This window comes from Schistocerca americana, chromosome 1 (assembly GCF_021461395.2).
Source record: "Schistocerca americana isolate TAMUIC-IGC-003095 chromosome 1, iqSchAmer2.1, whole genome shotgun sequence".
Lineage (NCBI taxonomy): Eukaryota > Metazoa > Arthropoda > Insecta > Orthoptera > Acrididae > Schistocerca > Schistocerca americana.
Genome location: NC_060119.1, coordinates 872,661,979 through 872,685,348, shown reverse-complemented (window position 1 = coordinate 872,685,348; position 23,370 = coordinate 872,661,979). Strand labels below are relative to the sequence as shown.

Below are 23,370 nucleotides of genomic sequence, written 5' to 3'. Positions count from 1 at the left end.
CTTACACATATGTTCCAAGACATATCAAGAAACATATTACCTCTTCCCCCGCATATTTTGCGTAATGGGTATGAGAGTGAAATTATAGAAATTTAGTCCTATACAGAGGTCTACAGACTCACATTATACTCAAGAAACGTAAGTAGGAATAGGTGGGGAGGAGGAGGGGATAAAGTGATACTGATGTGCTATGAACCCTCTACATAATACTACATACTGGGGCTTTGAAAATAGCAGCGTAAATGAAAATGCAGATATGAAGGTTTTGAATTCCTCCAAAATGAGACAACTGGCTATGTGATTAATGGAAAATCTCATATAAAGATGTGAAACAAATACTAACAAAGAGATGAGGGGCTGGCCAGTACTTACCTCAGCTCAGTGCAGCCAATAGATACACAAAACAGAACAGAAAATTTATGTTCCTAGCTTTCAGATTTTTGTTGCTTTGTCAGGGAGGAGAGAGGGGAAAAACGGCGAAGAAGGGAAAGTGATTCAGTTACAACCCAAGTTATGAAGCAACAGGGGAAAGGTAAGGAAAGGTAAATGAGGGGGGGGGGTGGGGGGGGGGGGCTAGCAAAGATGGAGGCATGGGTGTCAGAGGGAAGCCAAAGGTATTCTATTGTAAAAAGAGTAAACCAAAGAGGATGCATACAGAAGTAAAGAGGTATATAGTATAAAGATAAACACAACTATGTAGGATGAAAAGATGTGTGAATGGCTAAAGAGGAAAGGGAAATAGGAGAAGACTGAAGAGTAAATGGGAGTGAGGTTGGTTAACGTAGGTTCAGTCCAGGGGGATGGCGGAATGAAAGGATGTGTTGGAGTGCAAGTTCGCATCTTCGCAGTTCCAAGGGAACTGGTGTTGAATGGGAGAAGCCAAATGGCATGTATGGGGTATTAGGTTCCTAGGTCCCTAGAATTATGCTGGAGGGCATGCTCTGCTACTGGGTATTGGACATCTCCTAGGCGGACAGTTCATCTGTGCCCGTTCATGCGCTCAGCCAGTTTAGTTGTCATCATACCAATGTAAAAGGCTGTGCAGTGCAGGCATGTCAGCTGATAAATGACATGTGTTGTTTCACATATGGCCCTGCCTTGAATTGTGTTTGTTTTACCAGTAGCGGGGCTGGAGTAGGCAGTTGTGGGGGGATGCATGGGGCAGGTTTTGTAGCAGGGTCAGTTACAGGGGTAGGAACCACTGGGTAGAGAAGGTGGTCTGGAAATATTGTAGGGTTTGACAAGGATGTTATGGAGGTTAGGGGGGCAACAAAAGGCAACTCTGGGTGGTGTGGGGAGAATATTGTCAAGGGATGATCTCATTTCAGTTACAGGGGTAGGAACCACTGGGTAGAGAAGGTGGTCTGGAAATATTGTAGGGTTTGACAAGGATGTTATGGAGGTTAGGGGGGCAACAAAAGGCAACTCTGGGTGGTGTGGGGAGAATATTGTCGAGGGATGATCTCATTTCAGGGCTTGACTTGAAAAAGTCATATTGCTGGTGGAGTTTTTTGTTGATGTATTCGAGGCCAGGATAATACTTGGTGACAAGGGCAATGTTTCTGTGTGGTCTGGAGGTAGGAACATTGTTGTTGGATGGGGAGGAATGTATTGCTCGGGAGATCTGGTTGTGGACAAGCTCTTCAGGATAGTTGTGGGAGAGGAAAACACTGGTCAGGTTATTGGTGTAATTGTTGAGGGATTTGTCACTGGAGCAGATACGTTTGCCATGAATATCTAGGCTGTAGGGAAGGGAGCGTTTGATGTGGAATGGATGGCAGCTACCAAAGTGAACGTACTGTTGTTTGTTTGTGGGTTTGATGTGGACAGAGGTGTGGATGTGAGCTTCAACAAGATGAAGGCCAACATCCAGGAAGGTGGCTTGTGTTTTGGAGAAGGACCAGGTGAAATTCAGATTCAAAAAGGAGTTGAGGTTATGGAGGAAATTAAGGAGTGTTTCTTCACCATGAGTCAAGACCACAAAGATGTCATCTATAAACCTATACCAGGCCAGGGGAAGCAGCTGTTGGGTCTTCAGGAAAGCCTCTTCCATGCGGCCCATGAAGAGGTTGGCATAGGATGGAGCCATCTTGGTTCCCATGGCTGTTCCCCTGATTTGTTTGTAGGTCTGGCCTTCAAGAGTGAAATAATTATGGGTGAGGATGAAGTTGGTAAGTGTGATAAGGAACGAGGTTTTTGGAAGATCATCAGGTGGGCATTGGGAGAGGTATTGTTCAAGGGCAGGGAGACCATGGGTATGTGGGATGTTTGTGTAGAGGGATGTAGCATCTATGGTGACAAGAAAGGTTTCAGGTGGAAGGGGAGTGGGAATGGATGTGAGGTGTTCTAGGAAGTGGTTTGTGTCTTTGATGTAGGATTGGAGTCTGCCGGTGATAGGTTGTGGGTGTTGGTCTACCAGAGCTGAGATACGTTCTGTTGGGGCTTTGAAACCTGCCACAATGGGACGGCTAGGATGGTTCTCTTTGTGGATATTGGGTAATAGGTAGAAGGTGGAGTGAGTAGGCCTATGGAAGCCATTGTGAGGCCTTATGAGGGACCTCGCACTCTAACACATCCTTTCATCCTGCCATCCACCTGGACTGAACCTACGTTAACCAACCTCACTCCCATTTACTCTTCAGTCTTCTCCTTTTTCCCTTTCCTCTTTAGCCATTCACACATCTTTTCATCCTACATAGTTGTGTTTATCTTTATACTATACACCTCTTTACTTCTGTTTGCATCCTCTCTTTGGTTTGAAGCTGGCACAGTACTTACAGAAGAATATCTTTGGCTTCCCTCTGACACCCATGCCTCCATCTTTGTTACTCCCCTCCCCCCCCCCCCCCCGTTTACCTTTCCCCTGTTGCTCCACAACCGGGGTTGTGAGTAACTGAATCCACTTTCCCTTCTTCCCCGTTTTTCCCCCTCTCCTCTCTGTTGAAGGAACAAAGTTCTGAAAGCTAGGAATGTAAATTTTCTGTTCTGTTTTGTGTATCTATCGGCTGTACTGAGCTGAGGTAAGTACTGGCCAGCCCCTCTGTCTCTTTGTTAGTATTTGTTTGACAACTGGCTATGTAGCAAATATAGAAGTAATAACTGTATGAATTAGGATAGATTACTATTCCACACATAGAAGAGTCTTGGGCAGCAGACAGGCAAATTTACAGTAGACCACTGAATAGTCTACTGTAGCTGTCAAATACTGACTACATGTCTTGGGTCCTCTGAGTGCAATGAAGACTGGGTTGTCATCTGTGGAGGTGTTGGTTGGCAGATATGGACATTAGCAGTGGATTGTTCAACAGTCTACTGCTAAATATGCACATTATCCTCCCAGGGCTGCCGCTACGTGGTGAATATTAATTCATGCTGTTGTTATTCCATTCCAGATTTTCCACTGCTCAAGTATAGAAGTAAGATAGTGTGTGATGGTATAATGAAGAGAAACTAATGATGAGCTAAGTAAAAATCGTCTAAAGGGAAAACAAGGGTTGCAAAGCAGACATGTTTAACACATTGTTCTCTATTACAGTATGAAAATTCTGTTTCTAATTTAGCAATAAAGCCAAATAATATTAATGTTCATGTCATCTTTTTGTTTTTGGTATTCCTAATCTGCTTGTGCTGTGAATGGCATATATAAAATAGCACTCTGCATAATGAGAATTACAGCAGAAATAGTTGGTAGTATTAGTAACTAACTGAATTGACATTTCATGTGCTATGGAACCATTCAGATTTCCTGGCCATGCTCTCTTTATGAATTTATTCTAGCATGTCAGATAACTTTTTGAGAATGACAAAAATGGTTAATTTAATGAGAGAATAAGGGACTAGTGTTAAAATCAGATATCTGCATTCAGCAACAGGCTTGCCATGGATGGTAACCTGAGGGAAATGAATCATTATGTATGAGTTCAGACAGTTAGATGTGAAAAGGCTATGGAAAATCAAACATGGTATATGAACATTTATTACCTGAAATATGAACCAAATGTTTCTGAGCTGCATTGAGTATGCAGAGCTTGATTAAGACAAATGTCTCTGTTGGGGATTTTTAAACTTAAAACGTATGATGATTATGAGCATTGTTGCTGTATTTGAAAGTAGAATTAACATAGGGGTTTAGAACTCCATAGAAATGTTCAACTTTTTGTTTTATAGTTTGAAATTTATATGTATTTCTTACCATGCATTTTATTACTTCCCTTTATATTAAGTAGCCCATGACTGTTAATTTTAATATCAAAACATTAAAATTTATCATTTTTGTCAGACCTACCATAACCTCATCTCTTTGATACATTTGACCTGACAAGTGTAGTCTGTCCCTTACATTTTTTATTTGTTTCTAATTTTTGTTGTAAAAATCATGAAGTTAGCACCAGCATGAACCAGTGATAAAAATTTCGCTAAAATTAGAATAGTAAATGAATCTACTAAAATCTGTAGTGTTTCTTCCATTCCAATCAGTATTTTAACTGCTGCTTGTAGGGTAGGGGAGAGTGGGTCACAATGAATCAGGTAGCACAATTTCAGTATAAGGTGGTAAACTATTTTTTTCCTCTGTGCATATGTTGTCAATACTGCTCTACCGACTGCCATTTGTTTCCTGCAGGATCTAGTTCCCACCATTAGTGTTGTACTGGTGATATGTTAGTTTCATGACAGTGAAGTAATTTTTGGAGACATAGATAGATTGAATTTTGTTCAATCCTTTGTCACCAAATTTTAGAGAAACTAAGTCATTGTAACAATATCAATACTGTATTTTAATGATATAGGTTTTCAAATATTAACAATGTTCATACATAACCTCATATGAGCTTTGTTTGAAATATGTACTGTTGGGGGACATTAAACCGAGCTCTCCCGGGGCACAATGAGCCGTGGTCCATTATGCCTCAGGGTGGTCCATTGTGCCCCAGGAATCTTTTAATTGTCTAATGCAAGCACTCTGTACTTTATTTCCTTAGCATGGGTAAAAACATATGTGAAGGTATTTAAGGCTTTTAAATTACAAACATTCAGCAGTCCTGTTTTATATTATCAGGTTTGAAGATAGTTCATTCATACCTCAGGAAGATGGACAGAGGTAAAACTGACCATGATGTTACGCAAGGAGCTGTACAGGATGTTCTTAATAAGGGCATGGCAGTTCGCCAAGCAGCTAAATATCATTCAATACCTTACCCTACTCTTCGACGATGTGTTCAAAACATTAAATGTGGTTCCAGTAAAAGATTGACACCAAGCTATTAGATTAGATTAGATTTACTTTCATTCCAATTGATCCGTAGTGAGGAGGTCCTCCAGGATGTGGAACATGTCAGAAAAACAACAATACATGACAAATATTTAAACTAAAACAAATAAGCTAATGTACCATTCCACAGGTCCCAAGTGGAATGATCGTCATTTTTTAATGAACACTAAGAGTCATTTTACAAATACTATTGCACTGAATTTAAAATAAAAAAGTTTTTTATTTATTTATAAGGTAAGAAACATGTAATACAACTACTGTAATACTTATTTACAATGAACACATTACTGCACTGAAATGGTGCAGAAGTTAGATTATACTTACACACACACACACACACACACACACACACACACACACACACACACACACACACACACACACACAAATAACAATTGTGAGGTATTTTCTGTGGAGCAGGAGAAAGAATTAGTGGAGTATTGGTTGCATTCTTTGAAGATATACTTTGGTGTTGACTCTAAAACATGCAGATGCTTAGCAAGTGAGCTGGCTTTGAAAAATGGTCTGAAATGTCCTGAGGACTCAACAGAGGGAATGGCTGATGTAGGCTGGTTCTATGGGTTCATGAAACGAAATCCCATTTTAAGTATCTGAACCCCAGATGGCTGCAGCTTATCCAGAGCAACATCCTTTAATTAGTATTCTCAAGTGAACTATTCTACATTCTTAACCAAGCCTGCCCATTAATAAAAAAGAGAATTCAGTCACATGCCGTAATCCGAAACTGGATATCAAGTTCTGTCACTGAGGCTAGAGAAAAACTAAGATGGTATGAGTACCCTATGTTAAATGACTTGAGCAATAAAAAATTAAAAGAAGAGTTCAAAAAGTATCAGAAACCTCCTAATTTCAGAAAAACAGAAACATTTTGAAAGTGTCATTCAGAACTCAAATAATATCTCCAAAACATCATGGTCACTAGTAAATTGAGAAATAGGTAAATCTGGGAACCATACAACTGAAAATCACTTGCTGACAAACGGGACAATAGAAACTGATCAGAATAAGATAGCAGAATCTATTTAACGATTCCTTTGCTTCTGTTGGCTCCAGCATAAACAATCAGCTTAAAAATCATAAATACAAATTCAGAGGAACACCAGTGTCAGGAAGTATGTTTTGATGCCAACAAGTAAAGAAGAAATAATTAAAATAGTGAGTAGCTTAAAGAATTCCCATGCAGCAGGATATGATGGTCTTAGTCTGGACACTCTTAAGAAATGTATAAATAAAATTGCATCACATTTATCAACAGTTATCAATTCTCATATGGAAGCTGGTCTATTTCCAGATGGGTTGAAAATTGCCCGATTTGTGCCTATTTTCAAAAAAAGGAAACAGGAATCTAGTAGAAAACTTTTGACCCATTTCTGTTCTTCCAATAATATCCAAAATCTTTGAGAAAGTAATATACATAAGAATCTGGAACTTCCTGGTATGCAAAAAAGTGATTTCTAAGGGGCAGTATGGGTTTGTCAAGGGGCCATCCACCATTACAGCAGCATCCAACTTAATCGAAGGTGTCACTCAAGCAATAGATAATAAAGAACATGCATGTGGCATCTTTCTGGACTTACAACAAGCATTTGACTGTGTTGATACGACCATATTTCTGGACAAACTGTGGAACTATGGCATTCGAGGCACAGCCCATAATCTGATGAGGTCCTACCTGACAAATAGGAAGCAGTTTGTGTCTATTAGCACTACAGAGGGAACATACAAACCAAACACCACTGACATAAATGTTGGTGTCCCACAGGGGTCAATATTAGGACCACTTCTTTTTATTATCTATGTAAATGATATTCAGTCCATAACAAACCATGCAACAGCCATCTTATATGCAGATGATACCACGTTAATATGCAGCAATCCAAGCTATTTGCAGCTCTAAGTGGAATCCAATACTGCAGCAGACTTAATTCTACAGTATTTTAATGGAAACAAACCAAAATTAAACACAAATAAATCTGCCTATATTGAATTTGATCTTGGGAGGCAAAAAACTCATGAAAACCAAATCTTAATGGGTGACGAATACATTAAAAAACAATATTCGACCAAATTTCTTGCCTTGACACTAGATGCAGAGTTAAACTGGCCTGATCATGTGAATGACATTTGCAAAAAGCTATGTACTACCATATATGTCCTAAGAAAACTGACACCTTTTTGCAACATCACCACTCTGAGGCAAATATATTTTGCACTATTTGAATCCCATCTAAGTTATGGGATAGAGGTATGGGGATCCAGCAGTAAAGGTAATATGAAAAGTGTACTTACCTTACAAAAGAAGGTACTTAGAATTATGGGAAAGAAATGTGCCAGGGAGTCCTGCACAAATTTGTTTAAAGAATTTAAAATACTAACTGTTCATAACCTGTATGTGCTGAAGATAATCATTAGGGAAGTAAACAGTAAAATAAAGAAATACACGATCACAACACTAGAGGTAGAGAGAGACCCCACATCATCTCTCATAGAACAAGACTTTATGAGAAAAGCCGTCACTATGCAGGCATAAAACTACTGAATTGCTTCCATCCTAATATCTCCAAATTGCCCATTACAAAACTAAAAATGAAATTAAAATTATGGCTCCTAAACAATCCTGTATATTCAATAGATGAGTTTCTAGATTTAGTACACTCGTATGATGGAAGACCATCTATCTAAAAATATATGTAATCTCAGGTCTTAGACTGTGTCACAAACTGTAAATATTTGAATGTCAGATATGAATACTGTGTTACAAACTGTAGATTCCTTAATCTAAGTATGGCAATAACAATTTTTTTTATGTATAGTCCATATATGTAAGTCTGTGCTCTCAGCTAAATTTAGAAAAAGTTGTGTAGATAAAAGTGCCAGCCAATAATTTGTAACCCTAGTAAGTAAGGCTCTGACTTATCCAGAAGACTGGAACAAAAAAAACCTTTTTTTGTAATCAGTTGATGTTGGATCAAAATAAAATAAATAGTATACTGTTTTGAATTTCTTCAAAAACTTGAAAGGCCTTTACCAGAGATACCCTACTTTCGCTGATGGTACAAGGGTTTTCAATCTGGATGAAACCAGTACCTCAACTGTACCAGATAGACTTCCAAAGGTAGTGGCACAAAATGGAAGTAAACAGATTTCTGAAACTACTAGTGGAGAATGTGGTGTCTTAGTGACCACCTGTTGCATAATCAGTGCAGGTGGTACTTTCCTGCCCCCAGCAATGATATTTCCTCGAGTACATTTTAAACAACATATGATAAGGACTGGTAATGTACCAACAGGCACCCTGGGATTATCAACAAAGACTAGCTGGATGAAAGGCGAACTTTTTTTGGATGTCATGAAACATTTCATCCACAAATTCACTAGTAGCAAAGACAGTCCTGTGCTTCTAATTTAAGACAATCATGAAAGCCATCTGTCAATTGAGGTAACAGATGTAGCAAAAGGCAATGGGGTGGTTATGCTAACTATACGCCCACATACCTCAAACAAACTGCAGCCTCTACGTGTAGGAGTGATCTCTTCATTCAAGGGAACTTATTACTCAAAATTGCTCAAGACAGATCAATGACACCCACTAACATATGTTCAGCTTTCAAGAAATGTGGAATGTTTCCATTTGATGAAGACATCTTCACTGACGAAGACTTTATGGTCAGTGAAGTAATAGAAAGTGTCATGGAGGCAAACAGAACAACTTCAGATGTAAATTCTCTCCATCATATCAAGGATGCACAATCTGCAGGGAAAGCCTCGGTCGATGTCAGCCAGTCACAAGATCTGCAGCAAGCAGGACCATCTGCAGTGCTTAACACCCAAACAGCTTTTCCTAATGGAGTTTCTCCTGAAATAATTCAAGGATATCCAAAAGCAGAGAACAGAAAGAAGAGCAATAAACGTGAGAGAGGACGAAGTTAAATTGCAGCTGATACACTGGAGAAAGATTTGTTGCAATCCACAAAACATCCCAGTAAAAAGGTCAACCAGAAGCTTTATGAGCAGGAATCAGATGACTACATTAGTGAGGCGCATTATGAAGAGAGCGATGCCAATGTGGATGTGTCTGGTGAATCTGAGTACAACTTTGAAGACTTGGACAAATTACCAGAAACAGATGGTTTCATTTTCACCAAACTTGAACCAGAAAACAAAACACCGGTTTACTATGTGGGGAAGATTTTGAAACCAAAGGATGACGCAGGGGACTATCAGGTGCCATTTTTGAGAAAAAGTGAAAAAATGGGAGGGAAGTTTTATTTTCCTCAGGTAAAGGATGAAGCTTTTGTTCCAGCTAGCAACATACTTTACATGCTTCCATGACCTGCTACTGATGGTGTGAGAAAGAGACAAAAATCATATTTAAAATCTGGAATCAGCTTCAAGTCCATTGATGTTCGGTAATTCCAAAATAATTTACATGACTGTGTGCCTAAAAATTTAATTATATGATTCACGCGTGGAATATATGTAAACATTATGTTTAAAGTACATTTACACTTACTTTGTATGCTAAATATGTTCTTTCAATGAACCTGTTTAAAGTGGTTCATTGTACTCCACATGTGGGGCACAATGAACCATTTACCAAATTTTCTTCGAAGGCGTGTAGGTAAAACACAATTAATGACAATGCAATCATATAAGGCCATTTGATACTTGAACGATTAAACTGTAACATCTGTAAATCACAACTCTGTAATAAAATTATTGGATGAGTAACATGGAGAAATATTTTTTATGGTTCAATGTGCCCGATTCTCCCCTATGCTTTCATTGTTCCATAGCATTTTCAGTTTTCATGAACACTTGGTGATCACATGGAGATAATGGAAGAACAAAGTAAACAGACATATGAAACTGTTTTTACAATATAAAACTAATTTGCAACATTCTTCAAACAATAATTTCAGTTTTTCTTTAATGCAGTTACCTGATTACATATGGTCAGAAGAATACCAAGAAGTTATGTTTTCTGAGTTCTTCAAGGCTTTTGACAGACTCAGAGAAACAGGATATTTTGTTGGAGAGATGATATGGAATTTCGCTGATTTCAAGACTGCTCAAAGTAAGTAATTAACAGCAGTATTAAGAATATGCTGAAGCATCCATGCATATTTAGGTACAGAATTTGAATTAGAAAATTCGTAGCTGATATATTACTTAGTCCTTGTTAGTTTTTCATTCTTCTAAAATATCTAATAACTAACTAAATCTTTTCTGCCTCTCTCATGCATTTGATCTTTGTCTTCTCGACTGCTGAGCTCTTAATTAACATTTTTCTCTTTATATATATCTCAAAAATGATTTCTTTAAACTTTGCCTGCTAACTTGTGTACACATTTATTAGCTTGTTATCAAAATCACAAATTAGGAAAAGATCATTTCTATGTTTCTTTTTGCTAATTAACTGGTTACAATTTATCTTTGTGTATGTTACCACAAAACATCACAAAACAATATCTGTGTATTTATATTAAGATTTTCTGTTGCTTCTCCACACTCTCTCACTTACATAATTTCATTGTTTTTAATATGGAGAGTTGCTAATTTATTGTTATAAACAAAGTGAAATCTATATTTGCATATTGGTGTCACAATGGCTGCATGCTAGTACCAGTGATATTAATTCCAATGTTGTACCTTATTTGGGGAAAAAAGTCAGTACTGTGCTTCTTCACTTTCTCCCTTTTGATTTCTTGTAGTTTTAAGTATTTTAACAAGTCCTTGAACGTCTGTATAACATTACACACTTAACACATTTATTTTAATGCTATACAATAATGAAATGGTCACTCAAAGATTTCACCTCACTAGTAGTATTCATAGTTACTAAAGTGGCCTAGTGTGAGACAGAACAATTAGTTCTTTTCTTAGAAAAGTTTTTAACTTGTGGATGGAGTGATACATGTCTTTATATCAACTTCACAAAGGTACAGAATGTTTGTTAGAAAATTAACCGACCTTATTTCTTTTTTCGCAAACACCTGATGGATTTGAATCTAGCGTATTTGCATGAGCTGACCTTGATCCTTCACGCTCATCAGTGAATTTTTTCCCAGCTGTTGATAGCATCAGTTGCTGGCAATCAGCAGTTGAGTGAGGTAGTATGTAGTGCTTGTGTCAGTTTTTTGCTGCAAGGGAAAAGACGGAATGACTGGAGCAGCTCTACTGCATTAAATTATGTGAGAAACTGGGTGATAGCCAAGTGGAAACCATTTGAAAGATTCCGACAGCCTTCAGTAACAATGATATTGCATCACACAGATTATGGAATGGTACAACCAGCTTAAAGATGGCTGCACGTTGGTGGAGAGCAAGTCGTGCTCTGGTTGGCCATCAACATGCTGAAATGACCAGGTCATTGCCAAAGAAAACACTGTGGTGGTGTTGGACTATTGTGTGATTATTAGAGAAATAGCAAAAGGTGAACATCAGAACTTTTTTGACACATTCCATTGTGACCAAACATTTGTGCATGAAGAGAATGTCAACAAAACTTAAGATGAAGCTACTGACACTGGAGTAAAAGCAACTTCATGTTGAATTCTCACAGGACATGCTGGACTCCACAAACAGTGACAGCCAACTTCATGAACACTGTAGTCACTGGTGACAAGACCTGGGTATATGGGAACAGCCTGGAAATCAAATAATAGTCATCTTAGAACACCAAAGAAGGCCCACCAAGTGCACAACAATGCCATAGTGATGATGACTGCTTTCTTTGTATCCTGCAGTGTGGTACATCATGAGTATGCACCACAGGGTCAAACAAGCACCAAAGAGTGCTTTGGGGATGTCCTCTGTTACCTACATGATGCCATGCACCCCCCAAGACTTGCAGTCAACAAGGAATTGGTGTCTCCATCACGGCAATGCTCTGGCACTTTCTTTGCACCTGATTCAGACTTTTTTGGCAAAATACCAGATTCCTGTGCTTCAGCAGCCTCCTTACTCTCCTGACATGCCCCCCTGTGGCTTTTGGCTGTTCCCCAAACTCAAGAGACCATTGAAAGGGATGTGATTTCAGACAAGAGAGGACATTATGGCAGCAACGACAGCTGATCTAAACTAATAACTGAAAGAGTCTCTTTTGGCATGCCTCCAAGAATGGCAGCACCACTGGCAGAAGTGTGTGGGGCCTAAGGGAACTACTTTGAGGGTGATTATGTGTCCCATGCTCCAGGTAAACCAGTTTTTTTTACCCAGCCAAATTGAGGATACTTTTCTAACAGACCTCATATGCTCAGAAAAAAATGGCAACAAAGTAGGCCTACCTGGTGAGGTTAAGATTTTGAAACATTTCCACACTAAATTCTGACCATTTATTTTTTGCCATTTTCTATATAGGTAGATAGTCTTATGGTGGATAAAGATACTTCTGTCTATCATCCTACAGAATTTTATTATCATCTTGAATGTCTGTAACAGTCTTTTTGTATAGTCATATATTTATTAATTTATTTACATTTTTTTGCATGGAGCCAGCATAATGCTGCCTTTTGGAAATGCCGGAAGTAATATTATGAGAATTACTACATTTGTAAAATATGTAGCATACTACAACTGTTGATCTTATATGTATTTTACATCTTTATTACTTTATGATTTATATGATACTAGTTCATATCACAACCTTAGTATTTTTTAAACAAATATAAACATTTCTGTATCCAAAAAGATTTTAAATTTATGTTAAATTTATGTCAGACACCTTACATGTTCTTAGATAGTTTGGTAGTTTGTTAAGCCAAATCAAACCATTGCTATATAAGATTCTTTTTGTCATTTTTAATTTGGTCCTTTTCTGAAAGTGGTTATGTTTTCTTCTAGTGTTGTGGCTTTTACATTGCTCTACTAGATAACTTTGGTTGACTTGTAAAAATAATTAAGTGATTTAAATAAGCATTAAAATATTTTGTTAAGTACTGGTGCTGCACAAACACTACACAACAGTATTCTCTATGGCCTATCCCATATATATGTCTTATTGCTTCTTTGTATAATAGCAATATTCTTTTTAAGTGGACATCAGGTATACAGCTCTGCAATTCAATCCCATAGTTGAGAAAGATGTAAATTATTCCACAGTAAATTATTTCTAATGTTTTACTAGGAACTACCTTCGTGAGCTATGGAAATGTAAACTTACATTGACTTTTTCACATACAAAATTAATGTTGTTTGTCCATCACATATTTGTATCAATGTACACAACCGGAAATTTACAGCTGTCAGTTTCTGCTGCCAAGATGTCACATACATAATTTACGCTGGTGTGGTGAAAACTGCCAGTTTTAAATGTCAGTAATTGAGATTTGTTTACATTTTACTGAAGATCCTGATTGTTGAAGTATGTTGTTAATTCTGTAACCTTACTATTAGTGAAAGATTCTAGCTTCTAATATCCTCTACCACAGCATTGATTTACGATTCATCTGCATAGCTTACAATGTGGAAGTTAATGTGTTTTGCAATGTTGTTAATATATATAAGCAAGTGAAAGGGAACAAGGATTGAGCCCTAATACACTGTTTCTTGGTATGTCAGTTTGGTGCATTGCTTATGGTTCAACAAGCATTGGTGTATTCCCCACATAATATAAAATCAGTTTTTTAAAGAGATGTTTTACCTTGTTCAATGCTTTTGTCAGATCTAAAAATATACCAACAATTGGTGTCCTCTGGCCAAACAGACAGTATACGCTATGGAATAAATGTGTAACTGCAGTGGTTGTACTACTTACTTTTCTGAAGCCATGCTGACAGCCTATAAGCAGTTTGTGTTTTCTGAAAAAGGCACTAAATGGTTCAAATGGCTCTGAGCACTATGGGACCTAACTCCTGAGGTCATCAATCCCCTAGAACTTAGAACTACTTAAACCTAACTAACCTAAGGACATCACACACATCCATGCCCGAGGCAGGATTCGAACCTGTGAACGTAGCGTTCGTGAGGTTTCAGACTGTAGCGCCTAGAACCGCTCAGCCACTCTGGCCAGCAAAGGCACTAAGCTTGACAGGATAATAATTTTGAATATCTTACTAAGGTAGGGAATTAGTGATGTTCCTTACTTCACTTTTTATGTAGTTGTTTCACAACAGTGATGTTTAGAACAGTTGGATACATGTTTTCTCTAAAGCTGCAGTTAATCAGGTAGATAAGAGGTTATAACATTTCTTTGAACCACACCTTAGTAACTGCACCAGATACTCCAATGTTTTCCAACTCTTCAGATACTGAATTTCATCAAAATTTAAAAATGTCTCCTCAAACCTATTTATACAATGATGTGGTTTGGATTGGGTTTCTCCATGTTTTAAACTGCTGAAAAATAAATGAGAAACATCAGAGTTCACATAGTCAAATGGATAATAATTATTAAAAGTAGTTAGTCTGAAATAACTCTTTTGTTGAAGTCCATTATGGTTTCTTCATTTTGTAGGCTCTGTTGTTTTGAAGTATTACTCATTGCTATTGGTTGCAGTAAGATATGTAGGTCCAACTTCTGCACTGGATATTAATATGACTAATAAAATTTGATGGTGTTGTAAACATAATAATTCCACTTTTCTTCAGTCTATCATTGTTACTCATAACTGCACAAATATGTGTGACAAATTCAACCAACATGTATCACTTTGCTCCATATATATACTGCTACTTAAATGTCAAAAAGTACAAAGATCAATAGTGCATCAAAGATACAAATCTAGTACTGCAAAAATAATTATTTTCAAAGATTATTAGTTTAGATTCACAGTGATTTATAAGTGTTAATACTTTACATTACAAATGTTTCCAAGTTATCTTCCAGAAGACTACAGAAACAACAATGATAATAATAATAATAATAATAATAATAATAATAATTTTAAATGTTTCCCCAAAATTAAATTTTAGTATTTTCTATCTTTGCATTTTCATAGGGGAATGTAAATTAGGTATAGCTTTATTATTTATGTACTCAAAGATAAGAAAATATTTTTCTGATCTCAAAACAATGTCTCAGTGTCAAGGGATCTGTCTGTCTGAGTGTACCAGCTACACTGGGTACTTTTTGTATTGAGTACTACTATTGTTTGTTGGTATCAACAAGTATAAAACATAACATAAATAGGCAACTGATCAGCTCCAACAGAATAACCCACCAACAATCTTGCAGGCATGAAAAAGGGAACAAAATTCTGATACTAAAATAGTGGAACTGCCCAATGTTTAATTTTGGCAAGTATAAATAATTAATTTTATGAAATTGAAATGTGTTTAACATGTATGGGTATTGTCACCTCATTGTTATCTATATAATTTAGCACTTGTTAGCTGTGCTTTCATTGAAACAGGCTGAAAAATTAGTTTTGAAAGTAGGCTAATGTCAATAATGTAGGCTACACCAGATTAGTGCAAGTGCAAGTACGATGTTTGTACTACAGCAGAGTTGTAGTACAAACACTGTACTTGTACTTACATGTTGAATGAACTAGTATTTATGGCCAGTCCATGTTCCATCTACTTAAATTATACATAGATAAATAGCTATCCACATACTACACTGATATCCAGCAGTATTGCTCAAGTGCAGTAACCTAACACAAACATAACTGAATATGCAACAGTCTTGAGATTTGTGGATTTCAAGAACATTTCCATTTCCTCATCTGGATCTACTATTAAGTTAGCAATTAGAAAGCTGAATGGTATCCAGACAAGCTGGGCTGGCTAAATAATTTGCAGGGTTTGAAGAGTTCAATCAGGAAAATATTCAAGACTAAGGCAGAACACAAAGTTTATATATGAAATTCATGACCCAGGTATCAAATATTGACAGATAATGAAATAACTGCCAGTGTCACCAACTATCAGGTCCCTTGCAGCAATGGAGAAGAGACTAGTAACAATGACCAAGCTACAGAAGAACTATCTCCTTAGGAAAACTTTTATTACTTTGGATAGAGTTGTTAAAACAGAAAGGAAAATCTGATGTTCTCCAAGTGCTAACTTTACAAAGTTTCTGAGATTTAGAAGGAAAGAAATGAATTTCAGTTTTGAAGAAAAAACCTCTTTTGGACTTATTTTCCTAAACTGCATGTTTACTTTTATGTCCATGTTGACCTTTTCAAACTAGGCCATGTAGTCTAACAATGGAAAATCCAGGATGGAATGTAACAATATTATGAAAAGGAAAGCTGGTACTCACCACATGATGGAGATGTTGAGTAGCAGGTAGGCACAACAGAAGGACTCCCACAATTAAAGCTTTCAGCCATTAAGGTCTTCATCAACAATAAACAACACACACACACACACACACACACACACACACACACACACACACACACACACACACACACACACACATGCAAGACATACACATGACTGCAGTCTCAGGCAAATGAAACCACACTCTGTGGTGTGTGGTTTCAGTTGAGAGAGAGAGAGAGAGAGAGAGAGAGAGAGATAGTGTTATTTGTAAGACAAGTGATGCAAACTGTGTGTGTACAGTTTAGTGTTTCAGTCAGTGTTTTGATGTTTCATATTTCTAGGAACACTCAGTTTTTGTAAATGATCATTTATCCAAAACATCCCATACCCAACTGCTTCAGGTTATTAATGTTCTACTGCCTTGTTTATGGTAGGGCTGACTCCGCATTTAGCAGGTCACAGACACAGTACTTTGGATCTGTACCAGTATATCTGTAATGTAAAGGAAACCTGAGAATTCATATTATAAAGCAGCATATTTAAAGTTTGTTGGAATTTCCTAAATGCTCTCATTATCAAACACTGAATGAGTATAACCTGCATAATTTACTCTCAGTTTTAATAAAAGCTGATTTTTCACAGATCTTCCTATTTTTGATGCCATATCTCTTGAACCTCATATGTTTTGTATAATGATATAATTTTGCATGTACATTCAGTGGTAAATGTGGATGCTGTCTGCAGAATGTGTTGTGAATGGGCTTACTAATAAATAAGTAGGAAATTAATGTCATACCTGAAGCCAAATTTTTACTACATGAACAACAAAAATGTTTTAAGTGATAAACTTTTCCTTTCATTATTTTATTGAGGTATCACTGAAAAAAGGTTTGAAAAAGTTTGAAATTATGCATAAAAGAAGCAGTTAAGAGCTCCCACTCTCAAATACTGAATGCAAAGCCAATTTGCATGGCATGAGCTTGTGCTGCTTCAAGAAAAACACACAGTTACAAAACTTAAATACTTCACTTATTGTGTTACATCTTTAATGTAAGGTTACACATCTTAATGAGTAGATAATGACAGCATCTTGAATTTTTTAACTTGATCAATAATTGTATGATACATTTAAGACAAAATTTTTTGTTGCCTCTGGAAGCTATTAAATAGACAGCTTGCACTGAATTTATTTGATGTTTTAGTTGGTTAGTGATATAGGTTATGAACATGTGATATTTACATATTCAAATAAGAATACTACTTAAGTAAGCATTGTATAATTGCAGCATACACACGAGTTGGTGGAAACAAGAAAGGAATTTTCACAAGAGCACGTCAGCCAAAGATGGCAGCATATATGGTGAGAGAGCGCTACTGGTCCCTTGCAAGAGAAGATTACAATGTAACACTTCCTGAAGATCTTGGCCTATATGTCTGCAGTACATGCCAAAACTAGATGCCACTTTCCACGTCACAGTCTATACCTGCATCCATATTTATAGTAATTCACTTTATGCTTTTCTGTGTTTTATTTACTAAAGCAGTTATAAAATGACACGATCTATCTGAAAATAAAACTTTTACATGTAATATATCTTTTTCATGCTACCTTTATTCAGTTACTATTTCTTATGCTTGTATTCACTTGGGGGGAGGGGGGGGGGGGCGAGGGGCGAGTGACGCACATAATTGCTCTTAATACAGAAACCAATATACCTTGTAAGTGGAAACAATGAACAAATACTCACATGATAAAAGTGAGTAATGGATGGTACACAGACAGCCTTAATCATCATAAAATTGAAGCTGCTTTTGTTCTTCTTGTAATTGAAAAACACACCGACACACACAAACAAATCTTGACGTATGCAACTGGGGCAATGTTGGCAGTATTTGAGTGTTTGGATGGAGGGTGGACAGATAGAAAGCTGAAATGACTAGTGCAGAATGCAAGATGAAGATTTATGAACTAATGAGAGGTAAGGAATTATTGGAATTGATGTTAGTATACAACCACGATAAAAAATAAATGAGCCTCCTTTTATTACTAAGGAACTTTATCCATTGCAAATTCCACCAAAATGCATCACCTTTGTGGCAGTGGGAAGCAGTTTACTGCAAACACATTCTTGAACTTTGTAAAGAAGTTATTTACAACATCTAGCACAAGAGAAACAAAAATGATGCTTTATTTATTTATTTTTTTTTTTTTTACCTACCAAGCATTTTTAGTTAGTGGCGTTGCCTTGAAAGTGAGACCTATTTGAGCCCATATGTGTACATCTTTTTTCCTTATGCAGTTCAAAAAAATTTCTGTATATCATTTCGTCTTTGATTCAAAGGAGTTCCACTTTTTTGACCTTTTGGTGAAGTATGAGAACACATTCGTTGTTAACAGCTTGTGCATTGCCAATGAGTTGATCAGTTTCAAGTAAACTTGTCATGACCTGCCATAGTTCCAGATTAAAAAATGGCTCTGCACTAATATGCCCCATTGTAGCTTTATGTGATCCCCATTTCATCGCATCAGTAGATGCTGTATTCCTCCTCTTCACCTCAAGGTTCTAATTATATACTTTCTTTTCCTGATATTTTTTTAGAAAGTGGACCATGAAAGGTTCAGTTGATAACAGTTACTGGTGGATAACTATCTTTATTGTTTATTGTCACAGTAATCATTTCACACTGTTGTAACTACACTGAAACTTTAAGACCATAACAACACTACATGAATAAATATCTTGGATACATTAATGAGTAATGCCAACCATACTGGCTCACTATCACCACTGTCCGCTTGCTACTCAAGTCCTATACCAAGAACGTGCATGGAACAGTGGTCATACACTAAAAAAAATTATCAGTGGGCAATGTTTACTCTGAAATGCTGGACACAGCTACCATAGTAGTAGCTGTGATAAATTAACATGTACTCATTGGTAACGCTAATCAATAAACTTACAAAAAGTCATAAAATGTCATAAATATTTAGAGGTGAGAGGATACAGGATCCCTACATGTGGATACTGTCTGATATATAATCTAACTTACATACAGTTGTTAAGATTTTGTGCCTGGATTATGTGTGTGTGTGTGTTTGTTGCAAGAAAAGCAAGCAAGATTGTACAAATATTTGTAAAATAAGAGAAAGTTATAATAGTCTGCTGAGCATAGGTTTCAATCATTGCCTTAAATGGAGCTGAACAGAAGTTTTATAGACTTGGCACAGCGACTATCTTGTGAACGAAATTCTTTTGTTGTATTTTTCCAGCTTGTGGTTACACAAATGGCATTACAATTTGTTCAAATTACTTAGAAAGTCATCATCAAACATTCTCTTTAACAGGAAAGAAAGAAGACGAATAATAAAACGTGGGCATAACTAAACTAAAATTCAAACTAACTTCTGCACACAGCTACATGTACTTGAATATGTTACATATTAACTTGTCAAAGTATGACAGAACAGGGCAGGAGAGCTCTTCAAGTGTAAACTTATCTAGTATCTGAATGCTGTAACTTGTAATGAACCTTGCCCCTTTGGAAATATTGCATGTCAACCGAAATGTTCAATACCGTATATATTTTGCCCAGACTTGGGCTAGTTTCCTTGCTTAAATTATACATTTCTCATATGTATATATCTCTCAACATTTCGGATTGTCAAAAACTATTTTTTTTTTTTTTTTTTTTGTTAATCAATATGAATATTGATTCTCAGTTGAAGTGGTGTGAACACACAAAGGTACTTGCAAACAGATTGTCATCAGCATGTTATGCCCTTGGAATCCTATCATCAGTGTGTAACATGCAGTGTCTTTTAGTTACATATTATTCATATGTACACTCAGTTCCTAGCTATGGAATTCTTTTGGGGGGAACAAATGCACAAAATATGAACACAATTTTCAAACTCCAGAAAAGAGTCATAAGAATAATAACCAAAAATAATAGTTGAGCTCATTGTAAAGATCTGTTCAGAACACTGGGGATTTTAACTGCTCCATGTGAATACATTTACCAGTCAGTTGCACACATCAAAAATAACATTGGTAATTACTGCACAAACAACTCTGTCCATGACCATGCAACAAGAGATAGACTCAGCTTACATTTACCAAGAAAAAATAAACAACAAACTCAAAACAGCATTTTCTTCCAAGGAATAAAACTGTGCAACAAATTACAAAAAGAGATTAAAGAAAATGCCAAAATACATTTATTTAAAAAGACAGCTAAAAAGTACTTGTTATGCAATACATTTTATACATTGAAGGATTACTTAGGTAAAACAGAGTAGGGGTTTAATAAAGAATGCTATACAAATAAATAATAATAATAATGATTATGACATATCCAACAATCCACATAATACCTTCAATTTATGTTTTTTTTCCTTCCTTTTTTCCTTTCTAGAAATACTTACCCCCAAGCTGTGCATAGCACAATGCTAACACCTCTTCCTCTTTCTGAGCTCAACATCTCACTCGTTACGGAGGGATGCTGACTCATTTTTTCAGGATAGCAATTGGGAAGTTGCGGTACAGAAAATGGCCCAGAGATCACCAGTGAGTGGGTGTCTGTATGTGTATGTGTGTGTGTGTGTGTGTGTGTGTGTGTGTGTAGCGAGTGAAGTGTTATGAAATAATGTGTGTATAGTGTGTGCAGTGACTGATAGTGATATATGAGTGAACAATGTGGCATTACATTATTTAATAAGTTATTTGTAAAAAAAGTATTGTATACCAAGAGTAAATCTAATGATTGCCTCTAACTAGAAGTCTGTAAATATATTTGTATATGAATTGGCTTACTTTAAATTGATCTAAATTTGTAAATACTTTAACATGTCCTATATCCTTGTAAAAAGAGATCTATGGATGAATAAAGCTACTACTATACTACTATTTTTATCAATATATTTCTTAATATCGATCTGTTACCATAAAAATTACAATTGTCAATTTAAATGATCTAAAAACAAATTTACACTAAATATAATATTGATATGCTTCAGTTTTCTTGTAAACAAAATTTCTGCCTACATTTTTAATTCATCTGATTTCACATCACTAATGAATTCGATTTTATAAAGTAACAGGAATCTACTATTTTTCATATTGTCAAAATTTCCAACCAATCTGAAAATAAATTCAATGAAGACAGTTATATTAATACAAATTTGAATTATATTCTGTTGTAGAAGGTAATGGAAGTAGGGTTCGTAACATATATCCTAATTTCTGGTACAATGCGCATGAGATAGAGTTTAGCATCTGCTGAGTTTGCTAGATGTTCTCTCTGATCAGCTGTTCTTTTTAAGGCTCAAACAAAGCTGCACGATGTATTTTTGAAAAGTGTGAAATCGTAATGGTAAATTGTGTTTCAAGTGCATGCAAATAAAAGATGAAAATGTTTAAAAGGAACACAATGTTCCAGCAACTTGTCATGTAAATGAACCCATAGCAAATTCTTTCAATAGGTTATAACCTACTGAAACAATTTGTTCTGCTGTTTGTTCAGAAATAAAGGAAGCTGCCATGACACTGAGAACATCTTTGCAAGATAAGTATAATTTATCAGCAAATATTTACATATTTTTGTATTTACATTTATAAATATTTACATATTTATTTAAAAGTTCTCTAAACTGTGAGACAACAAAATAATGAACGTTTGAATTAATCATAATATATGGTCAGTTAAGTAAGGGATTGCATTATAAACTGAAGACTATTGTTTACTATATAATATACACATCAAAAAAAGTTCTGCATCACCTCAGTTCCCAGAACTCTTGCAGATAGATGTTGAATGTGGATATTGTATCACAGACACAGTCCCTTTGACTGTTTCGAGATGTCACTAACCCCATTCAAAAATGTAAACAACGATACATGAACAGTGCCTATTAGACAGATGGGGTCCGACAGCCGATCAGTTCCAGTCATTCCACCAGGAAGGAGGTACATGGCTCATGTTGTCTGTAGTTCATCCAAGCCTAGATAGTCAATACCGTGGTTCGATCATACCCACATTGTTACTTTGTGCCAGGAAGGGCTCTCAACAAAGGAAGTGTCCAGGCGTCTCGGAGGGAACCTAAGCAATGTTGTTCAGACATAGAGGAGATACAGAGAGACAGGAACAGTCGATGGCATGCCTCGCTCAGGCCACCGAAGGACTACTACTGCAGTGGATGACCGCTACCTACGGATTATGCCTTGGAGGAACCCTGACAGAAACGCCACCATGTTGAATACTGCTTCTTGTGCAGCCACAGGACATCATGTTACAACTCAAGCTGTGTGCAACATGCTGCATGATGCGCAACTTCACTCCCAACGTCCACCAACATCCATGGCGAGTTCCATCTTTGCAACCACGACACCATCCAGCGTGGTACAGTGGGTCCAACAACATGCCGAATGGACAGCTCAGGATTGGCGTCATGTTCTCTTCACCGACAAGAGTCGCATATGCCTTCAACTAGACAATCATTTGGGATGTGTTTGGAGGCAACCCGGTCAGGCTGAACGCCTTAAACACATTATCCACAGAGTGCAGCAAAGTGGAGATTACCTGCTGTTTTGGGGTGGCATAATGGGGGGCTGACATACACCGCTGTTGGTCATGGAAGGTGTCGTAACGGCTGCACAATATGTGAATGCCATCCTCTGACTGGTAAAGCAACCATATCAGCAGCATATTGGCGAGGCATTCGTCTTCATGGACGATAATTCACGCCCCCATTGTACGCATCTTGTGGCCATCATGTTCTCCAAATATGAATCCAATCGAACATGCCTGGGATAGATTGAAAAGGGCTGTTTATTGGTGACATGACCCACCAACCGCTCTGAGGGATC

At 36.8% G+C, this 23,370-nt stretch overlaps 1 protein-coding gene across 1 annotated transcript in view; it reads left to right on the top strand.

Annotated features, from left to right (window-relative positions):
• Window positions 1–18,094, top strand: part of LOC124614029 (beta-glucuronidase-like) — a 164,559-nt gene extending 146,465 nt beyond the window's left edge. Inside the window, exons 12-13 of the mRNA XM_047142854.1 lie at window positions 10,229–10,367; window positions 17,791–18,094. Of these exons, the coding sequence (XP_046998810.1) occupies window positions 10,229–10,367; window positions 17,791–17,960 (309 nt within the window). The 3' untranslated portion in view covers window positions 17,961–18,094. The remainder of the gene's footprint in view (window positions 1–10,228; window positions 10,368–17,790) is intronic.
• The last annotated feature ends 5,276 nt before the right edge of the window (window positions 18,095–23,370 follow it).